Source organism: Heloderma suspectum, chromosome 3 (assembly GCF_057233095.1).
Source record: "Heloderma suspectum isolate Gila_16-S chromosome 3, 16-S_ref, whole genome shotgun sequence".
In the NCBI taxonomy this organism is placed as follows: domain Eukaryota; kingdom Metazoa; phylum Chordata; class Lepidosauria; order Squamata; family Helodermatidae; genus Heloderma; species Heloderma suspectum.
Window position 1 is genome coordinate 56,683,876 of NC_139460.1, and position 25,298 is coordinate 56,709,173.

General features: G+C 46.5%; 1 protein-coding gene across 1 annotated transcript; it reads left to right on the forward strand.

Moving 5' to 3' along the window:
* Positions 1–1,319: 1,319 nt before the first annotated feature.
* C3H3orf85 (chromosome 3 C3orf85 homolog) lies at positions 1,320–10,326 on the forward strand. Its single transcript, XM_084843354.1, has 4 exons — positions 1,320–1,407; positions 3,556–3,689; positions 5,044–5,120; positions 9,811–10,326. Exons 1-4 carry the CDS (start codon positions 1,359–1,361, stop codon positions 9,920–9,922), a joined length of 372 nt encoding a protein of 123 aa, XP_084699480.1. The 5' UTR covers positions 1,320–1,358; the 3' UTR covers positions 9,923–10,326.
* The last annotated feature ends 14,972 nt before the right edge of the window (positions 10,327–25,298 follow it).

The following is a 25,298-nucleotide window of genomic DNA, read 5'->3' on the forward strand; positions in this document are numbered from 1 at the left end:
AGTGGCCTGGTTAGACAGCTGAAATTGGCCATCTAGACGCAAATGCAGGGTGGCCAGAGTGCAGAAGAGAAGATCCCCTCCATGCTCTACCCACCCTGCATTGGATAGTTGACCAACTCCAAGTTCAGAGGCGGCCGACTATCCCCATAGAATTGTGCCCTAATGGAACTTGCAATAAAGAAATAAAGCCTTTTGGTAAATAGGTCTTCTCTGGCTTGTGTGTTTGTATCTTCTTGTTCCATGCTCTCTATTTCCGAGTAGTGAGAAGGTCTTATCCAGCTTTGGTTTCCTTTGGAAGGAGAGAACACTGGAAACTGGTGGCATTTTCTAACATTTGGGTTTATTGACAAAAATACAAGTTGAGCACAAGTGGAGGTAAACAGAATAGGACTCCTTCAAGATGCCTCACATCTGATCCCCACGGCAAGATACCTGCACCCCCGAAAGGTGCCTTCCGAATCCCCAAAATGCTGCTGTTCTCTCCACAACAGATCTGAAGATCTACCCTTAGCTGTTGGGATGTGGGGAAAGAAGAAATGATTCACTGCCTCCAAAATAGTTCTTATGTTCCAAGCATTTTCTGTGTCGGCCTCAACCATTAACTCCTCTTGAGCGGAGATGCTGAGCCATTAAGAAACATCAGCCAGTCCCTCTGGCCCATAACACTCATTTGTTTAAACAGGAGAGTTATTCCCAGCAGTCAGATAGAAAATGTACAGTTTGGGGATCTTATTGGCCATATTTATTACAGTTTTGCTTATTCAGTTATCTTAGGTGTGTGCCCTGAACCACGGACAGGAGTTCTGCAGTGTAAACTGATGTTACCTGCTTACTGTTAAGAGTTAAAAAAAATGGGAACATATTTGGTGGTAATATATGTTTAATGCAGTTTTCCCCAATCAGGTCCCCTCCATGTGCTTTGTGCCACAACTCTCATCAACCCTGACCTCAGGCCATGCTAGCTGGGGCTGATGGGAGCTGTAGTACAAAACTTCTGGAGGGCACCAGGTTAAGCAAGGCTGGTTTAGGGTGCAATCATGGCTGGCTGGAGGATGCTGGGAGTTGTAGGACTTTTTTCTGTCTAAACATGCATAGGATTGTGCCTTTAGTGGCTTAAGCACCTATTCGGGGGGGGGGGGGAGTGTGTGGACTATAGCAACACTTCCATGTAAAAGGTCCAAAGGGTATAAAAAGGTCAATGAAACATGTCAATGCAACAGTGAACCCTGCCCTCTGCCTGTGCAATGGTTCAGACAAATGTAGTTAATGATTGATAAAGTGAAGGGAATCTAAAGTACCGAAGGTACCCTGGTTTTGCTGCTGCACTGTTGGGCAAAAGGATCTCCAGGGAAGGCACCATGGCCAATACAATTCTCCAAGTTGCTATGTGTGCTGTATTGCTTGCAGGTAAGCTTTTTAGAAGCCTACTTCAAACTGGTATTTGACTAATTACCTAAGCTTGCTACTGGAAAAAAGCACATGATATGTCAGTGTGCACACGATAATGCATGTGCAAGTGAGCTCATTGCCCAGGTCCACGACCGGACACACAGCGAGGTGCGCTGAAGTCCCAGTGAATTCCATTTCAGTGGGACGCTGCAAGTGCATTTAACTGTGTTGGATGATGAAGGAGGAACAGGAGACCTTTGATGCAATGCAGGATCCATTTCCATGCTGCGAGAAGCAGAGCCAGCAAAGCATGATCTTTTCACTGAAATACTGTCTATTTGCTGAGCTCTTCTTCATGTTCGACCAAGTATAGTATCGAACATTACTTTAGGTGTGTTCATAGGATCCCCATAGTTGATTCAGAAGGAATTCCAGCAGGTCAGAAGAATGGTGAAGGCCCTGTTGGTCTTTTGCCTTCTCCTGTTTATTATGATGTATTGGCTTTGCTCTCTCACTTCAGTCATCTTTAGCTATTTGCTCCGCTTGGATTTCTCAGTGTGTGTCAGGAGGGGGCACTTGCTTTTTGGCTTAGTCAAGATTGTATGGTTTCGCCTGAGAGGGGTACGGTGGGCCATCAGTGGAGGTTGTTTTTACCTCACAGCAGCAAGACTGACGTGATTGTAACATTCTAGCTCTATGACTCTGTGTAGAAAATAGTCTCGAGGTGAGGTGTTTAGCTTGTGATTTAGTTCTAATTCTCACAAACACCAGCTGAGGCAATAAACCCACGTACCACTTCAGCATATAGACAGAGGAGGGCTCATACACATGATGGAATGGTCCTTTGTGAATTCCACACACACACACTCACGTAGGAAACTAGCATATCAGGAAGTAGGCTAGGATAGAAGCTGAACCTTGCTCCATGACGTGCTACATTTCTAGGTGTAGAGATTGTCTTTTGTTTTGTATGGAGATAGGAGGAGCATTCCATTGCATGAGCTCCCACCAGCAGCCACCTCACTCACTGCATGAGAAAATGAGGCTTCAGTGCCAGACTTACTTAAAGATGGGTTATTATTTCTGTATCTCCAAGGGGATTTCTTAGGATGCGGAAATGCAGCACAAATCCTGTGAAGTACTATCCATTTATTTGACTTCTCTTCCTGCTATTGTCCAATTATTCCACATCATAAGGGGACAATATTGTGTGTGTGTGTGGGGCAAAGTCAAGTAAATGGATACTAGTTCGCAGGAGCAAAAGTCTGCACATTTTGGTATCAGAGTTCATATTTTGCTTTAGTGCAGAAAATATAGTAATCATTCTGGACTGCCTATCTAGACTTAGGTTTCAGTGTTTGCCCTTCATAAGGTACTTTAATGATGATGATGATTATGATGCAATGTTTTCAGTGCATTGTAATGTAGTGTTTTGCAATGCCTTGGCTTTTGAAATTTTGTTTTTAAACATTTCCCTGATACCTAACCACTTAATATAATGTCAGGAGACGCTGAGAGTTAAATCCAACATTCAGACTTCTGCTTGTGCAACAGGATTTCCCATTGCTCTCTTCCCCACTGCAGACTGCTGCATGCCCCCAAATATTCTCTGGAGGGTCCCCTAACCCCCCGGAGAAGATCTAGGGTGGGTAGGGGGCTGCAGGAGGAGGGGAAATCCATTCTGCCAGTGGTTTCCATTCCACTGGCAGACAGCCAGCATTGGATCAACCCTAAGGATGTAGAATAAGAGCTTTTCTACATAAGGCTGTTAATCTGCTGTATCTACTTTTGGTTTTGCAGCAGAATTGAGATCTGAGCATGATAGGAAGAGCATTTCCTTTCCCGCTTTTCCACTACATAACCTCTAGGTGGCACTGTACTATAGAAGAACAGCACAAAGTGGAAAAAACCTTTCCTTTTGCTTTCACAAATAATACCGCATTTTCCCTGCTCTAAAAATACTAGCTGAAAGTGCTGTTTAAAAACAGAAGTGAAACTGGAGGGTCATGCCATTGTCTATAGAATCTGTAAACAACTGTGACTAGGGAAGGAGTGCACCAAAAATACCTTGTGTAGAAAAGCTCTAAGACCAGTTTGTTATATATGACTGCAATTTGAATCTTCTGTGAATCCATGACTGTGATCAGTGTGCCTTTGCCATTTCAGGGGTCTTGGGGCGACCATTTATCCCTGAAGAAGAAGCCAATCAGTTTTTAAGACTGAAGAGACAAGCATCTCCTATAAACTCTTGGCCCCCAGCTGGCAGACAAAACACTTGGGGCCCTACCATTGCTGAGCAGGTATTGATTCTTTTCTAAGGTTTTGTAGTAGTCAAGCATTGAGAGAACCAAGTGCGGTTTGAAAGGTAGGGGCTCACCTTACTCAGCCAGGGTCTCACTGATTGGGCTTGAGTCTATCTGAGTTTCCCAATCTGTAAAACAACCGTAAGCCATTTCAGGCATTTGAAAAATTAAAAAATGTGGATATTGAATGTGAAGGAGGGCAGCAGGCTCCCCCCCTCCCCCCCCCCGGCTTACATGTGGTTCCTAGAATTTTCTGTCCCCTGAGTTATACACACATGGGAGCCCTCTATAGCAGGGGTGGGCAGAAGGTAGGTCTCCAGATGTTTTGAACTTCCCATCAGCTGGTGTTGGGTTCCAACTCCCATCAGCCCTAGCCAACACGGCTATGGTTAGGGATGATGGGAATTAGATCATGGATCATAGAATCATTGGGTTGGAAGGGGCCTACAAGACCCTTGTAGTTCAACCCCCTGCTCAGTGCAGGAAGCCTGATTCCCAGGCGGTCTCCCATCCAAGCACTAACCAGGGCTGACCCTGCTTAGCTTCCGAGATCAGATGAGATCAGGCACATCCAGCAACCAGGATCACCTAGAGGGGGCACAGGTTCCCCCTCCCTCTTTTAAGCTCTGTTTTGTTTCAGGGTAATGTCACCCCGATTCCATATTATCCCAATTCCACTGCCGATACAGACTTACAGTCCAGTGATTTGCCCTTCATATGGTACATGTTGTTTATAGTTGAAAGTTTAAGTGATGCCATGGCTGATTTATTATTTGAAATTTGCAAAGTTCTTTTCAATCTCTCTTCTAGCCTTCCCCTTCCCCCTCGAGATGGTTTGGATGACAACTCCCAGCATTCCTGACCATTGTCCATGCTGGCTGGAGCTTATGGGAGTTGAAGTCCAAACCACTGGAGGGCACCAGGTCAGGGAAGCCTCCTTTGTTCCTTTTGTGTGGACAAGTCCTGTAATGTAGGTCATTATCACCCCCCATTTTATATATAGGTGATGCACCTTTAAATACAGATCTAACTAAGCTCATCTCATACCCACTGCCATGCTGCCTCCCAACCGGCAAAGGCTCACCATCCTAGCCGTGCTGCTGTTGTCACTTTGCATATGGCACTCAACCTGAGTCAGAGGCATCATGAAAGAATTCTCCGTTTGCATGTTCAGCCTCTTCCATGTTAAGGGGACCAACTGAGGGTGCCTTGCCCCGAAATCCTAGAGATGGCATTTAGCTGCGGTCATAGAAATGATCATCTTTGACTATCCTTGGGTTTGTCATTCGCCCATAAATAGTGTATTGAACGTGTTTCCTCACTAAACCAAGACATATTCTGTTCCAATCAGACCTGGAATGCACTGAAGATGTCAGCACAGCGTTACATGGATTTGGCATCATATGGATTTGGTGCTGACAAAGCCAGGTAAATTTACATCTAAAGACAGTCTGTTCTGAAGAGTCTCCGATCCTACAGCATTAAACACAAGTGGTGTGATATAAATATTTTTCCATATAAAACCAGCCATGGGTTTATTGGTATATCTTGACTCAAAATAATTTTTATTCTTTTGTATTTTGATTGCTTTTCTTGTTCACCATTCAGTACACTTTTTTAGATATAGAGCAGCTTAAAACATTTCAAGCAAGCAAGCAAGCAAGCAAGCAAGCAAGCAAGCAAGCATGGAACTAGTAATAATAGCATATGTGCAATTTGGGAGCAACTGCTGACAGCATTGGGTTAGGTCAGCCTTCCCAAACCTGATGTCCTCCAGGTGTTTTGCAGTATAACTCCCAGCACTGGCCATGCTGGCTGGGGTTGATGGGAGTTGTAGTCCAAAATGTCTGGAGAACACTAGAATGAGGAAGGCTGGGTTAAGTGGACCAAGCGCACTAGTCTTCTTTAATATGTATAAAGCAGCTCCTTATCCTTTCAGGCATATGTATTGTATGTAAAGAATCCAAAAATATGTGGGACTGTGTGTATTCCATAATTCCACACAACAGCGGGATTTGGTACTGCCATAGCTGTTGCCAGAGCACCTCCACTTTGTCCCCAGGCTTCCATTTTGTTTGTTTCCTGCTGGCAGACTGGCAGTTATATACTGGTGGCAGGGCTTGATTGGCAGGGCCGCCTTTCATTAAACAGAGATGAGAGTGTCCAAGAGCCCCTGAATGCCCCTGGCTTCAGGCTCAAACTCTTGGCTCTGTTCTCCCTGCTCAGATGTTAGATGGATACATAGAGGAGGTGGGTGGGGGGAGAGCAGGATCTCATGCACCCAGTCATGCAGGGAAGTCCTATTCCAGCTGTCCCTAACCTGGTGCCCTCGGCTGTGTTGTACTCAGCGGAGGCTGGTGGCTTCCAAAACTCTAAAGGATCTATCCAAGGTCCTGCACCAATTTTGGGGATAGGGTTCAACACCTTGGATAGCTCCTTTAGAGTTCTGGCAGGTCCGGACTGAAACCCAGAATGGATTCACTGCCCCACCGAAATCGGAGCCCCCAGCCTCCACTGGTTGTACTACAACTCCAATCATCCCGAGCCAACATATGCTATCCAACACATGTGGTGTCCATCACATGCTGTGCAGTCCCTTTTCAGACTGTTCTGATTGATTGATACCTCACCCTTAAGTATGAATACTATCTGGGTGGCTAGTGATAAGAACAGAGTACAAATAATCCTCAATCAAACAATAATAAATAAAACCAGGAAATTTAAAAGCAGAGGAGCAGATAAAAGAAATCCACTCTGGCTTAACGTTATAAAGGGTCCGACAAAAGAACAACTCTTCACCTGGTGCTGAAAAGATGCAAGAAGTATTTTACTTGTTTTTTATTTGTTCTTTTTTCAAAGCGGCCTTGAGAAAGGGTTTTTACAACCCAAAACGTGTTGGGCATCGATTAAACATTTCCCCAGCTATCCTACTTACAACGCTCTTGTGTTCTGGCAGCTGAGGGTAGGAGTGCACGAAAGCCACTTACCTGGTCTCGCAGCTTTTCGCGCTGGGGGGGAGGCGCTTCGCTGCTCTCCCCCCGAAGTTCACGCCGGGGGGGGAGGCTTCCTGCCTCGCCCGGCCGAAATTCAGGACGGGGAGGAGGCGCCTCGCCTCGCCCGGCTGCGAAATAAAAAGTTAAAAAAAAAACCAACGCCCCCATGATAGGCTACGTGACGATTTACGTAGCCTATCATGGCTGACTTTGCAAATCTAGCCGTGATAGGCTACGTTAATCGTCACGTAGCCTATCACGGGGACGTTTTTTTTTTTTACTGTTATTGGAATGGCGGCGGTGGCGGCAGCCGGTTGAAAGAACGGCTGCCGCCCCCGCCCCTGATGAAGACCTGATGAACCGCCACCGGGACCCACCGCTGGGAGGGACATTCGCCAAAGGTAAGTCCCGTCCCGGGGGGGCTGCGGGGGGCGGGGGGGTGCGGAGAATTTCTCCCCGAAACTTCTTCGGGGGGCCGAACACGTTGGCGCTCGGCCCCCCGAAGTTTCGGGGAGAAATTCTCCGCCAACCCTAGCTGAGGGCCTCCAGTCTGTTTGGAAAAGATGTAGGAGTCACTGCTGGGAGACGGCATTCCATAAATGGGGCCCCACAGCCCCACAAAAGCCCATTCCCAGTTGCTGCTTGCCTAACCTCTGAGGGCTGCGGCACCTGAGGAAAGTGCGTATACCAACCTTCTCCAACCTGCTTTTCTAGGTTCTGACCTGGTGCCCTCTGGCTGTGGTGGACTGCACCTGGGGTTGAGGGCAGTCATAGCACAACACCGCCAGAGGGCAGCAGGTTAGAAAAGGCTGGTGTAGGGCTTCCCTGCACAGCTGGGGCGCCTGCTTTTTCAGGAGTCCTAGTTGCGCTGACAGAGCCTTACGCATGTACTGTTCATGCAGGTGAACGCTCCTTTCAAACTGTATTAAGAATACATGATAGTCAGGTGCACTCCCACACTGGCTGGGAAGGATGGGTAGGGCAGTCCAACTCAGCCAGAGGGCACCAAGTTGAGGAAGAAATTAGGACGCATGCAATCCTGTAAATTATCTCCCCCCCACAATCCTCTGTGAATTCATCTAATGTGTCAAACCTCTGGGTTTTCCTGATCATGCAGCAGAGAAAGCTTTATATGCCTAGGGTTGCACATAAGTTGGCTATGTTCTGACCTTCACATGAATGTGTAGAAAATGGAAGTGGGGACAGCACAAAGGTACATCAGGAATCAGGATTCAGGAATAGGGATTGAACCTAAGATGGATGTGTGGTTACACTAGGGATGTACGAAAATCACTTACCTTTCGGAGATTATGCTGATGGTGCGGGGGGAGGCATTCCGTCCCTCTCCCCAGAATCCTCGCCGGGGGGGGGGAGGCACTCTGTTCCTCCTCCCCCGGAATCCTGGCCGGCCAGCTGTGTTCCGCAGCGATTCTGCGGAGCTGCCGGCCAGCTCCGCCAGCAGCCGGATATCCGGCCACTGGCTAGCAGGGATGCAAATGGCGGCGTCCCTGCAGTCAGCCGTGATAGGCTACGTAAAGGTTTACATAGCCTATCACAGCTGATTAAAAAAAGCATCTACGCTATTTGCGTTCCCCTTATTTTCACCGTCTTAGTCTACGTAAATGTTTACGTAGACTAAGACGTGCCAAAATAAGGAACGCAAATGGTGGTGCCCATGGGCGCCGCCATTTGCGTACGCGCGTTTGTGTTTTCTTTTAATCAGCCGTGATAGGCTACGTAAACATTTACGTAGCCTATCACGGTGTTTTTTTAAAATTTAGCCATGATAGGCTACGTAAATCTTTACGTAGCCTATCACGTTTTGTTTTTTTTTAAAACTTGGAAATGGTGGCGGTGGCGGCCGGTCGGAAGAGCGGCGGCCGCCGCTGGAGCCCCCGCCACCAGGAAGATCCACCTCAGGTAAGTCCCATCCCGGGGGGGGGGGCGGGGGGCCGTTCTGCCACCGATTTCAGGGGGCTGAATGCTCTGGCATTCGGCCTCCCCGAGATCCATGTCGGAACTTCCGTACATCCCTAGGTTACACTCTCCCAGAATTCACAGGCTTGCAGTTTGGGTGTACTTCTGGACTTGGTCCTGAACCAGGAAGCCTAGATTTTGGCAGTGACCAGGAGTGGATTTGCCTAACTTAAGTTTCATTCCTTTCAATGGGTCTAGTCTATGTAGGACTAACATTGGATACTATCCCATGACTGTTAGTGCCATTGGACATGAGTGTTATTTTCTTGGTAGAAAGGTAGGGTAAAAATCAAAACAAAACAATAAATAAATGTGGTCCAAGTTCCCCCCCTCCATGTATTGAAAAATAATCTGAAAAGGACTTTGAGCATCTAAAAAAGATGGCTTTTCTTTGCTAGAACCCCACCTACCCTATCCCATTTCTGAACTAAAACAAGTTTTGGGTCCTTGTGGCTGCAGAGATGGACTTGAACATCTGTAGGAAATGCCAATTGAAATTTTCAGTGGTCCAATGCTGGAGCTCCATAGCCTTTGCCTGCTCCCATAAGCAGAAGCAAAATACAGATATGCAAAACATGCACACACATGTTTTAAGCTTTTAAACTTTAAGCTTTTATATTTTATATTGTTTTTATTTGGGGTATGAATTTTTGTGAACTGCCCAGAAAGCTTTGGCTATTGGGCAGTATAGAAATGCAATAAATGAATAAGTAAATAAATATGCATATTTTGAGAAGGATTTGGCTTTTCATGGCTCAGGTTACTCTTATGCAATTAAAAGTATAAAAGAGCAACTCTTTTATAAAAGTATAAAAGAGCATGGGTGCTCACGGATGAGGCTTTTATCGTGCCATTGCTCTACCCCATTCATGGAATTTTAGGGGGGAGGTGTTGTTTCCAGATGATGCCATCTTCCGTTTGTACTCCTCTTGTGCTTTCCCACTGCTTCTTCTCTCATCTTTATTTTTACCATGGAAAATCCATTAAGGAGGGAGACGCGGAATAGCTGCATCATGCCTTTGGTTTGATAGTGCCAGAAGGCCACCCTGTGGAAGCCCCTCCTCATGTCATCCTACACTGTAAGGAAAGCAAACATTTCCACGTTAGCCTTGTGCAGGATTCTGACAAAGCAATGCTTCCTTTTACAGGGACTATCTTGGCTCTTACATGGATATGTTTCGCCAATCTGGAGAAGGCCTTCAGATGCAGAGAAGAAAACGCCATGCAACTTCCACTGAAATTGTTATTCAATTTCGTTGAGCGGACAATCCTTAAGTCCACTGTTTATGTCAGCTTCTCTATGTGTCATATCAGCACCTGAAATAAAGAGTGCTATCTAATAGACATTCAGCATGCATTGAGCCAACCGATGAAATAATACTAAGGACACAATCTACTGGGAAGTTGTCTGAGCCCCTCAGTCAGAAGCTGCCCAAGAGCTTTCATACAGCTATTTGCCTCAGGCTGCAACCCTATTCCCACTTACCTGGGAGTAAGCCCCACTAAACTCAATGGGACTTACTGCTGACTAGACATGTATAGGTTTGCACTGCCAGGGGGGTTGGATAGAAAAATGTCCTCGGGCCCCAAGTGAATTGAAAACAGTCCCAATTGGTGGTGGTGTGTGAAAACCTCTTTCTGAATACACTACTACTTAGAATTCCATTTCTTGTGTGGGAATGTTCTTAGAGATTGTTCACAAGTTACAATTTAACATGCAGAGCCATAGGCTATGCAGAAGCAATTCTAGGGTTTCACAGCAAAACCCTGGTGTCCAGGAACCTTTCTTCTAGTCCTTTAACCCCCAGGGGACTGGAGGTCTTCACCTTTAACTTTATTTGTAGCCCCTTTACTTTAACTCAATTCACACAAAACCTTACTGAATACCTCAATGGCATCAATCAAGGAACACATTTGCTCATGATTTCTCTTAAGGAGAAAAAGATGAAAGAGATCCACAAAGCCTTCTGATTGTTCATGCCAGGACCCTTCACCCTGGAAGCACCATTAATCTATGACTCTGTCCTATGGATTGGGCCTCGTGCCAGACTGCTGCAGAAATGCAACCTTAGTTTATCTACCATACGACATATTTCACCATTCCCTGAAACTGGGACGCCATGTAGCAGAATATATGAGCTTTGAAACGGCGTCAGAACAGCAGTGACAAATTGTATTATCACTTTGAGGTCACAGAGCACGTAACTGCTATATCAGTCATGTGTTCAATATAAATAATGCATTTATGCATGTAGGGAAGCAGTCAGTCATCCGTTTAGAGAGGAGGGAGGTTTGGAAGGGACTTGATCCATCTTCCTCCTCCTCCACCAAATAGTCACTTGCTGTTAACAATTGTATTATTATTTATTACACTACTTATTACATTTCTATACCATCCCATATCTGAAGCTCTCTGGGTGGTTTACAGAAGTTAAAACATTATCATACAACATACAATTTTTAAAAAGCCATTTAAAAGCACACAGACAATATACACAAACAACGTATAACTAAAAACAACTTTTGAACAGTCAGTCATAACTAAAGACACATCCAGGACTGATTAAAACTCATCATGTGCTGCCAAATACCTGGGAAAAGAGAGAGGTCTTAACCTGGCACCAAAAAGATAACAATGTTGGCGCCAGGCAGGTTTATTTGGGAAGCTTGTTCCACGGATGGGGGGGGGGCACCACTGAGAAGGCCCTCTTCCTCGTTGCCACCTTCCAAGCTTTGCTTGGAGGAGGCATTCAGAGGAGGACCTTAGATGCTGAATGCAGAGTATGGGTAGGTTGATTTCAGGAGAGGTGTTAATCAGGTATTGGGGTCCCAAGCAATGTAGGGCTTTATAGGTTAAAACTAGGGGTGTCAGAGAATTTCTCGCCGAAACTTCGGGTGGCCGAGTGCCAACGTATTCGGCCCCCCGAAGTAGTTTCGGGGAGAAATTCTCTGCACCCCCCCCGCACCCCGCACCCCCCCCCCCGGGATGGGACTTACCTTTCCTGAATGTCGCTCCCGGTGGCGGGTCGCAGCGGCAGTTCGGCAGGGCTTTGACAGGGGTGGGGGCGGCAGCCGGTCTTTTGACCGGCTGCCGCCGCCGCCGCCATTCCAAGAAAAGTAAAAAAAAACCCATGCCCCCGTGATAGGCTACGTGACGATTAACGTAGCCTATCACGGCTAGATTTGCAAAGTCAGCCGTGATAGGCTACGTAAATCGTCACGTAGCCTATCACGGGTGACTTAAAAAAAAAAGAAAAAAGCGCGTACGGCTAATGGCGGCCCCCATAGGGAGCCGCCATTCGCGTTCCTTATTTGGTCGCTGTAGTCTACGTAAAGATTACGTAGACTACGGCGAAAATAAGGGCAACGCTATTTGCGTTGCCCTTATTTTCGTCGTAGTCTACGTAAAGATTTACGTAGACTACAGCGACCAAATAAGGAACGCGAATGGCGGCTCCCTATGGGGGCCGCCATTTGCGTACGCGCTTTTTTTGTTTTTTTAAGTCACCCGTGATAGGCTACGTGATGATTAACGTAGCCTATCACGGCTGACTTTGCAGATCTAGCCATGATAGGCTACGTAAATCGTCACGTAGCTTATCACGGGGGCATTTTTTTTTTTAACTTTTTATTTCGCAGCTGGGCGAGGCGAGGCGCCTCCCCCCCGGCCTGAATTTTGGCCGGGCGAGGCGAGGCGCCTCCCCTCCGGCCTGAATTTCGGCTGGGCGGGGCGAGGCGCCTCCCCCCCGGCCTGAATTTCGGGGGGAGAAGCAAAGCGCCTCCCCCCCATCGTGAAGCAAGCTGCGAGACGAGGTAAGTGACTTTCGAGCACTCCTAGTTAAAACCAGCACCTTGAATTGAGCTCAGAAGCATATAGGCAGCCAGTGCAAGCGGGCCAGAGTCAGTCTTAAATGAGTGGACCTTCTAGTCCCAGTTATCAATCTGGCCACTGCATTTTGCACGAGCTGCAGCTCCTGAACCATCTTCAAAGGAAGCCCCACGTAGAGTGCATTGAAGTAATCTAACTTGGCAGTTACCAGAGCATAGGCAACTGAAGCCAGGTTATCCCTGTCCAGATAGGGGTGCAGCTGGGCCACCAACCAAAGCTGGTAGAAGGCCAGCTCCATGCCACTGAGGCCACCTGAGCCTCAAGTGACAAAGATGGTTTCAGGAGGACCCCCAAGATATGGACCTGCTCCTTCAGGGGGAGTGTAACCCCATCCAGAACAGGTTGAACACCCTCCATCTGGTCAGCAGAACCACCCACCAACAGCATCTCAGTCTTGTCTGGATTGAGCTTCAGTTTATTAGCCCTCATCGAGTCCATTGTCACAGACAGGCACTGATTCAGCACATCCAGAGCCTCACCTGAAGAAGATGAAAAGGAGAAACAGAGCTCCGTGTCATCAGCATACTGATGACAGTGCACTCCAAGGGCTCCATCATACAGGTGGAGAACTCCACATCACTGCTGGTTCTTCCCCCATCTGGTAACACTGCAGGACTGGGTCATGCTCTTTAGATGGCTGTCCCTCATTGCATTATTTTTCATTTCTTTCCTTCTCAGAGGGGTAGTGATGCTGCTTGGAGTGTAGCGATAATTCCTCCCTGGTTCCTTCCCCTTTCCCTCCCTTGCACGTTACTGGTGGTTGGGGACAGACATGCTGTAAGTCTGCAACCCTCAGCACACTTACTTGGGAGTAAGCCCCATTGAACTTAATGGGGTGCTCTAAATCAACAGAGGATGATCAGAGGACCCTAAGCTTGGTGGGGTGGGGGATCAGATGTGTCTCCCTTTGTTGCAGGGAGGCATTTTACCCTCTTCTCCCTCCAATCAAGAAATGTGCTCAAGCATTTACATGGCAGACATGTGGTTTAAGAGCAACGCACTTCTTTGGCACCATCTGGTGCTGCTGTTGCTGAGCGGGTGGCGTGCTGCACTACAGCTAGGATTTGGGCAGTTTGGCAGCAGGGGTCGCCTTGAAGCAAAGGGCAAAATCATCTGTGGGGGGGGAGGGTTGGGTGAGATCTTCCTTCCTCAGCAAGACTTGAGTGGAGGCAGGACAGGAGTCACCCTCAAATCGTGTGCCCTCCCCTCCTTGCAAGGAAGGGAGGGCACAAGCCCTCATGCCTGTCAGATCTGCCCACAGCCCATTCTCAATGCCTTTGTCATCCTGACCGCGTCCCCAACAACTAAAAACAAATGCCCACAGCCAGTTTCTTCTGCTATTGGAGAATTTCACAGGGAGGTCATGTCACTCTTGCTCTCTGGGCTGGGAACCACATATCACATTTTTTGAATTTGGGGAAACCACGGGGTAGTCCGGGAGAAATGGTGGGAGTCATCCTGGAGGGTAACGGTGTCATCTAAAGAGCCCGCAAACGTCTGTGACAGAGCCATCTCAACAGCAGGATAAAAGCTCTGTGTGAAGAAGCACCCAGATGCTGGATGACCACACTCAGTGGGTGCATGCATATAAATGTTGAATAGCATGAGGGACAAAACTTACTCCTGCAGAAAGAAACCCATACTGGAGAATCCACAGGGCCAAGCAATGTTCCCCAAGCACCACCTTCTGGAGCTGACTCTCCAAGTAGGAGCGAAACCACTGCAATGCAGTGCCTCCCACTCCCAACTCAAAGAGCCATCCCAGAAGGATACGATGGTCGATGGTGTCAAAAGCCACTGAGAGATCAAGAAGAATCAACAGGGCTACACTCCCCCTGTCTTTCTCCTGACATAGGTCAACATACAGGGCAACCAAGGCTGTTTCCATGCCAAAACCTGGCCTGAACCCTGACTGAAATGGATCCAGATAATCAGTCTCATCCAAGAGTATCTGGAGCTGGCTTGCAACCACCTGCCGAAGGACCTTGCCCAGGAATGGAACATTGGCAACCGGCCTATAATTATTAAGGTTTTCCGGGTCTAGGGATGATTTCTTCAGGAGTGGTGTCACCACCGCCTCTTTCAGGCGGCCTTGGACCACTCCCTCTCCCAGGGAGGCATTAATCAGCTCTAGGCATTAACCTTAGCTCAGCTGGCTATTCCCTCCCTGCTGGTTTTTATGAGCCAAGAGGGGCAAGGATCCAATATGGAAGTGGTTGTACGAACCTGTCCAAGCACCTTGTCCATGCCCTCGAGCTGTACCAGCTAAAACGCATCCAAGAAAACCAGGCCAGGCTGTGCTCTGGACACCTCACCTGATTCACCAGCAGTAAAACTGGAGTCTAAGCCCTGGCAGAGGCAAGTGATTTTATCTTGGTAATGCCTAGCCAGTGCATTACAATGGGCCTTAGATGGTTCCATAGTGTCCTTAGGACCAGAATGTAATAGGCCCTGAACAGCCCTAAAAGCTTTGCTGGGTAGCATATGGAAGACTGAATAGAGGCAGTGAATTTTTTTTCCTTGCTGCTTTCACTGCCTTTGAGTATAATAGCCATAGGCACATACCAGGGTTCAATTGAATCCACTAGGGGTTTTTCCACCTGCACTCAAACCATCTTCTATTTTGTTTCATCACTCTGAGCTCTGGGGTATACTATGGAGCCGTACAAGCTCTACTCTGGAGATGGCGCTCAGGAGCGATTGTGTCAATTGCCTGGGTCATTTCTGCATTCCACAGATCAACCAGGGGTTCAACAGGAGCGCCAGCCATATCAACTGGAAAAACCCCTAGAGCCCTCTGGAAACCAGCAGGATCTGTTAGCCTCCGGGGGCAGACCATCTTAATACCCCCCCCCCTTGCAGAAGGAAAAGGCCACTGTAAGTTTATGATGGGGTAGGTGTGTGCAGGACTGGGAGAAGAGACACAAATGCTGCATAGAATCATAGAATAGTAGGGTTGGAAGGGGCCTACAAGGCCATCTAGTCCAACCCCCTGCTCAATGCAGGAATCCAAGTCAGAGCATCCCTGACAGATATGACAGCATATGATTCCTCATCCCTAATGCCTTCCCACAATATCCCAGGCAGGATGGAATTTCTGTTCTTTCTGCTTTCAGGTTTGAAAAAAGAAAAAGTTTAAGTGTTTTTGTGGATGTAGTATTTCCCCCCCAGTCTGAATTTCCAAAGAAATTTGAGCACCATCATTGTGTATACACAGTTCCTTACAGAGTAATATAAGCCAAAAAGGAGGGGCTACAATGTTTAAATTAGAGCTGTGCACAAAGGACCTCTCAAAATTCTCCACTCTATTTGTGGGCAAAGAAACTGGGAGGAGAATTTCACCGAATTTCTCCAGTGGGAGGAGAAATTCTCCAACGACTCCTCACAAGGAGGGTTCACCACCGCCAAAGGTTGTAGCACAGCTTCTCTTTCTTTCTTTCTTTCTTTCTTTCTTTCTTTCTTTCTTTCTTTTTCTTAAGGGGTTTTTGGGGGGTTTGCACAGCCACCGCAAGCAGCAACAGCAGCAAGTGTGTTGGCAGCTTGGCCCCCATTTTGCATTCTTCACATACTCCGTATGTATGTGGGGCGGGGGGGGGGAGGGAAGGCAACAGTCACCAAAAAAATGGAGGAGAAAATTTGGGGAAATTCTGCAAAGCAGGCTTTTATTTCTAGTGGGATAAGAGAAAGAATAATCTCAGGACTTTTCTGAGAAAAATGTCCTCTGAGAAACGTTGACTCAGCTCTAGTTGCTATCCTTTAGGCACTTTCCCCAGGACTTTCCAAATGTTACATTTCTGAGGGGTGATTGTGGATACATCTTACCTCTAATGCAGGTGCAGGGAGATGACTGTACAGTGAAAGACAGGACACTCCTACACACTCCTTGGTCACCTCCTAAGTAAAGGAAGCACAGAAACCCTGAACACAACCCATGAGAATTTCTCCTTAATGTCTTCTCCCAGACACAAAAACCCCCAGACACAAACCCCAGCCATTTACGGCTGCATTTAGCTTAATCTAATTGTTTTCCAGCCGCAAATGGCGTCTGCTACACCAATTGCATCCGGAGTCAGTCAGCCCAGCCAGCGATATGACAATGGCAGCCGTATTGCTGGCACTCCGGAGTTGGCCAGCAGCTCCATGGAATCACTGCAGAGTGGAGCCAGCCAGCGAGGATTCCGGGGGGAGGGACGGATCGCCTCCCCCCCGCAGACCCCCCCCACTGGAACGGCACATAAGTAATTCGTACATCCCTACATAAAAGGGATATAAATACCGAGCAAGGAGTGGGGGTGCAGTGGGGAATCTGATAACAGAATTTGTAATTTGCATACCTTTCTGTAGAGAAACGTGATAAAGGGGTGTTATTGCTGTCAAAGAAGCCGGGTAGCAAAGGCATATTATTACAGCCCTCTCTGTAATATGTGTCACACAGGAAAAATAGGCTTTGCATCTCAAAGCAATCCTTCTTATGGTTGAAATACTCTGTAGCAATTCCTGCAACCGATGTGACATTATTAATACAAATGTTTTACTAAGATAATAGCCACTGCTATTTATCTGCCACAGCAATTAAAAAGTGCTAATAAAATAATATTGACATAAATTAGACAGCGCTTTCTATTATAGAGCTCATTGCAGAACACCTGATTTTTACAGCACTGGCCACAACTTGTTAGGAATTCATTTTTGCAAGTAATGCCATGATAAATTTTAATAGTACAGATAGCACTTGCTTCATTGCCACATTAATTGTGCGTTTAAAACTCTGTGGGCCAACATTGCAAGGATGGTGCACGTTGCCTGTCTAAGCTGAGACCTGAGCCAAATCGCAAAGGTGTCCAATTCATCAACAGTGGCGGCTTTTGACATTGTTATTCTGCTCCAGCCTCTCTGTGCATTAAATTACTGTCATGCTTCCTTACCTTTCTGGCTTATAGAAGAAGCACCAAGGGTCTGTTGTTGATGTTCTTTCAGGACTTGGAGGCTCTGCTGAATGTTAAATATTTGAGCGTTTTTTCCGCATTCCTCATTCGGAATGGTATCTGTCCCAGTTTATTTGTGCAGTGGGCCACAAACAAACTTATTATGGCCCTGATTCACTGTATGCTCATGCAGTGGCGGGACATAAACATAGCCCAAATCACATTGCATGTGGTAGTGCCTATCACCTGTCTGGGTAAGGGAGACTTGTGGTAGGGGGACTGACTCCAACCACTAGCAAGTCACCGAAAAGAGAGAACAAAAAGGGGCACAAATATGCATAAACTTGCAAATTTAGAAAGAATGATTAGCGTTTAAATAGAAATATATTACATCTCACCATAGTGTGGAAGACTGTGACTAGATGACCTGTTTACCTGCCTGTTCAGTCTGCTGTCCAGGTGCTCCCTGTGATGGGCAAAACCTTTCCTATGGTTCATCTTTAAACCGGAGTTAGCCTTTCAAATAGAGGACAACTTCAAATAGAAGCCAGCCCACTGGAAGCCCTTCAAATAGAGGACTGTCCTCTGTAAAAGAGGACATATGGCCACACTTGAAATCAATGTTTTCATTAGGTATCTGATGGGGTGGGATCAGGGGTGCTTCCACACTAGATATTTACTGCAGGATCACCATGCTTTGTTTACTCACTTTTTATGGGGCATATACACACAATGTCATCATGGAACCATTGTCTCCCGTATCTCTTCCACCTTTTGTCACACCTCAGAAAATCTGACTTTTTTTGGTGATGTCAAGATCACAGATGTGCAATCTCCCCATGTGTGTGTGGATGAGAAAAAGCGTGACTGAGCCACATGGCAGGGGTCTTCATCTCTTGATGATGTATTTGATTATGTCCCACCATTTCCCGTTTGCAATGCCATTCTACAATGTCCCTCCCTCCATTACTTCTCAATAAAGGCTTGCCTACTTTCAGGTGCTGGTGAGGGAAGGAGAACCTTTTCAGCAGCTTTTTGCTTATGTGTGTTTTGACATTCTCCTTTGCCAATTGCTCTCCACCCAGCTCCTAGAAGCAACCTGCAGGACTCTTGAACTGGTCCTCATTATAAACCAGGGGTGTTGAACCTCTTTCAGCCAAATTCCATTTTGCATAAATTCTCAGGGGCCGCTTTCTGCTGGTGGGCAAGGCTAAAGGCAAAAGGGGAAGCGCCCCCAAACCAAGAATACCAGCATAATTTAGCTTCAAGCTCTTACTGCCATTAACTAAGTCTTAGGAGAGGCATTTCAATCATTTAGAATGGGGGACAAAACTAGGGCTGTGCACCACTTTGGCCCAAAGCCAGAGTTTGGAGCCGAAGTGAGCTGCTTTGGGCCACTTCATGCCGCTTCCGAGGAGAGGTGGAGGGGGCACGAAATGACATAAAGTGGGCCGGCTCTCTCTGAAGTGCTTTGGTGGCACTTCGGAGTGATCCAGAAGCCCAGCCATGTTGCTGCCTCCGCCCAGCCCCCAACCCCTTGCCTGGGTCCTCGGGACACACACTGGCAGCCCTCTTCCTGTTCCAGGGAGTCGCCATTTTAAAAATGGCAACTCTTTGTATTTCCAGAAACAGGTCCTGTGTGTGTGTCCCAAGGGCTAGGGAGATGGTGGCAGCGGTGGCGGCAGCAACAGCGGTGGCGGCAGCAACAGCAGTGGCGACGACTCCCTGGAACAGGAAGATGGCTGTTTTCCTCTTACCACAGAAAATCTGTTAAGGCTGCAGAAAAGATGGAATAGCTCCACAATTTTGATTGTTAGCATAACGAGCCCTCCATCTGGAAGCAGCCTATGAGCTTTCCCATTTAATAGATGACTTAGATTCATGCCCATGCTGTTCTGTATCAGAAAAGAGACAAATTATTGTAGGGTATTTTTGATAGCACATACCTCTTGCTGCTTCAGTGCCAGTCATCTGTTTTCCCATTAGCATAAGATCCTTTGTCTACAAGAAGCTTGAATGATCGACAATGTATCCTGCTCCAGATTGCAGCCAAATTGCAGTGAAGTCCCCTGCAATTAAAACAATAGTGTGTAGGGGTGGGGATGTGCCAAGGAGAATCCTAAATAAATAAAAAAAATAATCTAGATTAAGTAGGATGCAGGGCAGTTTGGAAGTGGATGTGGAGGGATGGGATGCCCCATAAATACAATGGGTGAGATTCTTCCTTGAAATGAATGGATGTGTTTTGATATCTTAATTATTTGCAGTCACGTAGAACTGGCGCAGCTGCTTCCCTCACTCACAAAGAGGCAGAAGGAAGGAGGAATGAAAACAAGAGTGCTTTTGCTGTGTCCAACAAATAAAAAAACACAGAGCAGAAGTTCAAATGAGTCTAAGCATGATTAAACAAGTGATTAATGGAAAGTTACATGCGTGATGCAATGAAGCAAGACACCTGTCAAAAAGTCCTAAAACACTCTGCGCTTCTCTACATAGGGCTTTTATCCTGTGATTGAGAATGGTTACTCAGAGAAGCTTGCAGGTCCTTTACAGGACTTTATCAGTGTCCAGGGCTTCTCCTGTGTCTTCTGACCTTTATCCCATTTTTTTAAAAGATTGGAGATAATTAGCCATTAAAATACACCACATTGAATTTCTCTGTGAAAAAAGGAAGTTGCACAATAATAGGAGCTATATCACAGTACCATCTAGTGGCAGTATAATGAAACATATAGAACTCACAGATAAAGGGGGACAAAAAGGGGGAAAAGGGGAAGCACGTGTAAAGGGCTGATCTTAATCCTGCAAAGAATCCAGAACCAGAAGCCTGGGTAAAATTGCAGAATAAAAAGCCTCTGTGTGGAGAAGCCCTCTGTGTTGACAAACTAAAAATGACCAATGGCAAAGAACCATGACGACAAGTAAAACCCCAAGTGCCGTTAGGAATGTCCTAATGATGCCCACTGTTTTATGTTGCCTTACAAAATATGTTGTGCTAAGAAAGAAGGAAGTAATGGTGGACACTAGAATACAAGCAGAGTTCTCAAGCTAAGACTAGACACACTCAAGAATCAACCAGGGAAGGAAAGAAGTTTCTTACAGCTTCGTCAAGGTATCTTTCGCTACAGTTTAGTCAAGATTTGTTTGTTTGCCCACTATTGATTGGTGAGACAATATTTATGCATCCTATCCATCCCCCCCAATTTGTGCATATTTCTGAATAATGTATATGACACTTTAATTGCTCAGAAAGAAAATAAACCTGTGAGGAAAATCCTTATTATACCAACTATATGTATGGTTAACTAAGGCTAAAAGAAGAGACTTAAGGTGCAATTCTATGCATGTTACGAAGACAGAGAAGAGTCCTGCAATTTCCAGCATCCTTCCAGCCAGCCATGCTGGCTGGGGCATGCTGGGAACTGTAGGACTTTCTTTTGTCTAAGCATGCATAGGATTGCAACCTTATTCAGCAAGCCTGTGTCTGACATATGGGACTTATATCAGGATGTCTTGTAGACAAGCCTAACACAAGTTACAGACATTGTGAAAAAGCAATCTCTGAATTTCACACATTTTAGAAACTGCTCCTATAACAAATAGTTACCTTTGCAGTGAAATTACAGCTCCAACTTCAGAGATGAGGAGGATCACAATTGACCCAAACTTTGATAAATCCACCATTAGTTTTTTGGTTTTTTTTTAAATGGTGCATACTTTCATGAGTTTTCCCATTTTCTCTTTCTCATCCTCTGTATTTACATTCCTAGTTGTTTTACAGAATGATAATTAAGAATAGCCCTGGCCCTTTGACTAGGGCTGGCTCCAGAGGACCCTTGGCAAAGTGCTTTCTGATGGGGGCCCTTGGTGGGCCATGGTGCCAAGTCTCAGCAGCAGTGCTCTGCGTAAGTGCTGGCACTGCTGGGCATCAAGAGGTGCTATTCAAATTTCCCTCAGTGCTCCCATTTTAGTGTTGTAGTGTTACAACTGGGGTGGGCAACATTTTTTCAGTTGAGGGCTGCATTTCCTTGCAGCTAATCTGTCAGGGGGTGCCAGTTGGCAGTAGGCTGTGCCAAAGCCAGCAGTGGCAAAGTCAGCAGAGGGCAGAGTCAGAGACAAAAGTGTGGGTCACCCCTTTTCCCTTTCCCTTTCTGCCACCTCCTTCTCTCTCTCTCTCTCTCTCCCCGCCCTCTCTCTTCCTTCCCACCACGCGGGCTGCCCAGGAAGGTACAGGTCGCTTTTGCCAAAGGTCTGAACTGATTGTATGCAGAGGGCTTTGGAATCAGGCCAAGAGCTGCATGAAATCAGGCTGAGGGGCGCATGCGGCTCTAGGACGGCACGTTGCCCAAGCCTGCTTTAGTACGTTGTGGCAAATTGAAATGGCACCCTCTAGGGCAGGTACTGTGTTGGGGGGAATTGAAATGGTGCTTCCTAGCGCCCAGCACTGCTCGAAGCATTGGTCACTCTTGTTGTTGTTTTAATGGAGGACCAAGGGCAAGTGTCAACAGTGGATCCTGCTGGAGCACCGGGAACTTGACAGCAACAGAAGGATGGCATAAGCCAATGGCCTTCCTCTTACTAACTCTTGTGTACTGAGATCAGGGCCAGTGTCAAGGGTAAGCATGGTTGGGCACCTGCCCAAGACCCACCTCAACAGCGACCCTCAAGTTATTATTTATTTATTTATTCATTCATTTATTATTTATTACATTTCTATACCGCCCCATTGCAGAAGCTCTCCAGGTGGTTCACAAAAGTTAAAACTTTAAAATACAATATACAAAACTTTAAAAACCATTAACATAAAAGCATATGGACAGTATATACAAACAACATATAACTAAAAGCACCTTTGAACTAAATTTTTTTTTTTTAAAAATCCAACAATAAAACAAATCAGCTTAAAAACAGTATACAAAAATCAGCAAAAGGAACAAGAGTTCTAAAACGGGAAGGCCTGCTGGAATAAAAGAGTATTTAATGCCTGCGTAAAGACCTACAAAGAGGTCAGCAGGTACATTTCAACTTGCAGGTCATTTCACAACTGAGGGGTGACAAAGGAAAAGGTCCCCTTGTGCATGGCTGCCAATCTCACATTAGGCAGCCACAGCAGAGAGCCCTCAGAGGACCTTAGGTGGCGGACTGGGACACAGGAGGGTAGGCACTCCCTAAGGTTGCTCCATCTCTTCACCGCAGGTCATAATCTGCAATGTGTCACCCATCCCTTTATTTTTGTCAGATGCATAATATTTCACACAGATGCAGAACAGCAGCTCTGTCAGGCCAGTGGCGATGAACCAGACCATCAAGGCCTCCACATGTGACTGTTTTAAAAAATAAAATTATAAACCCAAAGAGCTTTATTAGGTCAGACCGAAGGTCCATCAAGTCCAACATCCTGCTTCCTCCAACAGCCATCCAGATGCCTACAGGACACCCACAAGCAGGGTGTGAAGGCCAGGTCCGGTGTCTGGGGTAGGCATGGTTGAGCACCTGTCAAAGGCTGACACCCCAGCAAGGCCCTGCTGACAAGAGCTCCTTGGAATTGCTCTTCTTCTTCTTCACCATGGCAACCTACTTATTCTTCTGCCTCTCACTTGGGCCTACACAACAGTGGTGGTGGGAAGGAGGAACAGTAGATGCCACAGCCCACTTGTTCACTGGTTCTCTGCCTGTCAAGTCAGCAAGTGGTAAGACTGAAGAGAAAGAGGAGGAGGAGCAGTAGCAGCTGGTGGCAATGATGATGAGAAAGTAGACTCACTGAGGGCCATTGGGCCGTTGCCCAAGGGCACTCCAGAATCTTGACCTGGCACTGACTGAGATGGAAATAATACTTGGGTCTGTGCAGTCTTTCTGCCCCCTCCCTTCTTCAGCCTGGGTACAGTAAAGTATAAGCCGCTGGTGCAGTTTTGGTTTCATTTCTCCTCAGGATTGTAAGAGGAATGTGAACAGTGGGTTCATGGAGATCCTGTACATAGATTATGTCAGGTCATATATTCATGAGGGACAAACATGAGGGACTAAAGAGTGGTGTGGGATGCTGGTACATCCATTTGCTCCTTTCTAATGCCGGTTTGAAACTCAACATTAAAAAAAATAAGATCATGGCATCTGGCCCCATCACTTCCTGGCATATAGAAGGGGAAGAAATGGAAGCAGTGACAGATTTTACTTTCTTGGGCTCCAAGATCACCGCAGACGGTGACTGTAGCCATGAAATTAAAAGACGCTTGCTCCTTGGGAGGAAAGCTATGGCCAACCTAGACAGCATAGTAAGAAGCAGAGACATCACCTTGCCGACAAAGGTCCGTCTAATCAAAGCTATGGTTTTCCCAGTAGTAATTTATGGCTGTGAGAGCTGGACTATAAGGAAGGCTGAGCGCCGAAGAATTGATGCTTTCGAACTGTGGTGCTGGAGAAGACTCTTACGAGTCCCCTGGACTGCAAGGAGGTCAAATCAGTCCATCCTAAAGGAAATCAACCCTGAGTGCTCATTGGAAGGACAGATAATGAAGCTGAAGCTCCAATATTTTGGCCACCTAATGCGAAGAGAAAACTCCCTGGAAAAGACCCTGATGCTGGGAAAGACTGAAGGCAAAAGGAGAAGGGGACGGCAGAGGATGAGATGGCTAGATAGCATCACGGATGCAATGAATATGAACTTGAGCACGCTCCGGGAGAGAGCGCAGGACAGGAAGGCCTGGCGTGCTATGGTCCATGGGGTCACGAAGAGTCGGACACGACTGAACGACTGAACAACAACAACAACAATGCCAAATGCAGAAATATTTGTACAAACAGGGTCTCCAATTTAAACCTGGATGGAACGAATGACAGAGCCAATGTTGCATTGCACAGGTCCTGGAACATCCTAGGAACTGGAGTCAATAAGTTAAGATACAACATGAACCTTCCATTTTCTCTGCCATCTTCACACCCGATGTGATGAATCGACTGGAATTCTAGTTATTCTCCCGCACCTAGAGTATGTTTGTCACTGCTGTCCCCTCATTAAAACAAGGAGCACAGCAGGAGAAAATGAGCTTTCAGCACAAAGGTAATTGCTTTCTCTGCTGATATATTACAAATATAAGCATGCAAAGCCATCCTGTTCCCTCGCACATTGCTTAGCAGAGTCTGTGTGCATTCAAGTTTGTTTTGATTTAGAGTAGAGTACGGTAAAGCCCTCCTGCACTAAAAAGCCTGTCTTTCTCACCTAGCGGTTCACTTGAACTATCACCAGCTCTTCAATTTGTACAGCGAACGCTTGAAAATCGCTCAGGCTGTAGAGTGAAGAATGTAAATGAAGTCTGATGCAGCCAGGTTCAATTTAGGCATGTATCACTGAGTGAAACAGATCCTTTTAGGAGTTGTACAATATTCATTACCATTTTGGAGACACAAGGTTTGAACCTGAGAGCCAGCATGGTGTAGTGGCAAGAGTGCTGGACTCGGAGCTGGGAGATCCGGGTTCTAGTCCCCACTTGGCCATGGAAGCTCACTGGGTGACTTTGGGCCAGTCACAGACTCTCAGCCCAGCCCACCTCACAGGGTTGTTGTTGTGAGGATAATATGGAGAGGAGGAGGATAACGTAAGCCGCCTTGGGTTCCTTGCAAGAGGAAAAAAGGCGGGGTAGAAATGCAATAAATAAATAATCTTCCAGTCCTATTGAATTTTGGAAAGATTCTCAAAGATGTAATGTACCTCCATTAAAATAAAAGTTAAGTCAAAGGCAGTACAGAAAATAACTGTTCAGATTTTATATTTTTCCTTTGGAGATGTTTTACCTTGAAGAGGCTGCTGCTGATGACAACTGAGGGA

Coding starts and splice junctions, on each gene's coding strand:
- C3H3orf85 (XM_084843354.1), top strand. CDS start 1,359: ATGGCCAATACAATTCTCCAAGTTGCTATGTGTGCTGTATTGCTTGCA. Junction 3,690..5,043: donor GCCCTACCATTGCTGAGCAG/GTATTGATTCTT, acceptor TGTTCCAATCAG/ACCTGGAATGCACTGAAGAT. Junction 5,121..9,810: donor TTTGGTGCTGACAAAGCCAG/GTAAATTTACAT, acceptor TTCCTTTTACAG/GGACTATCTTGGCTCTTACA.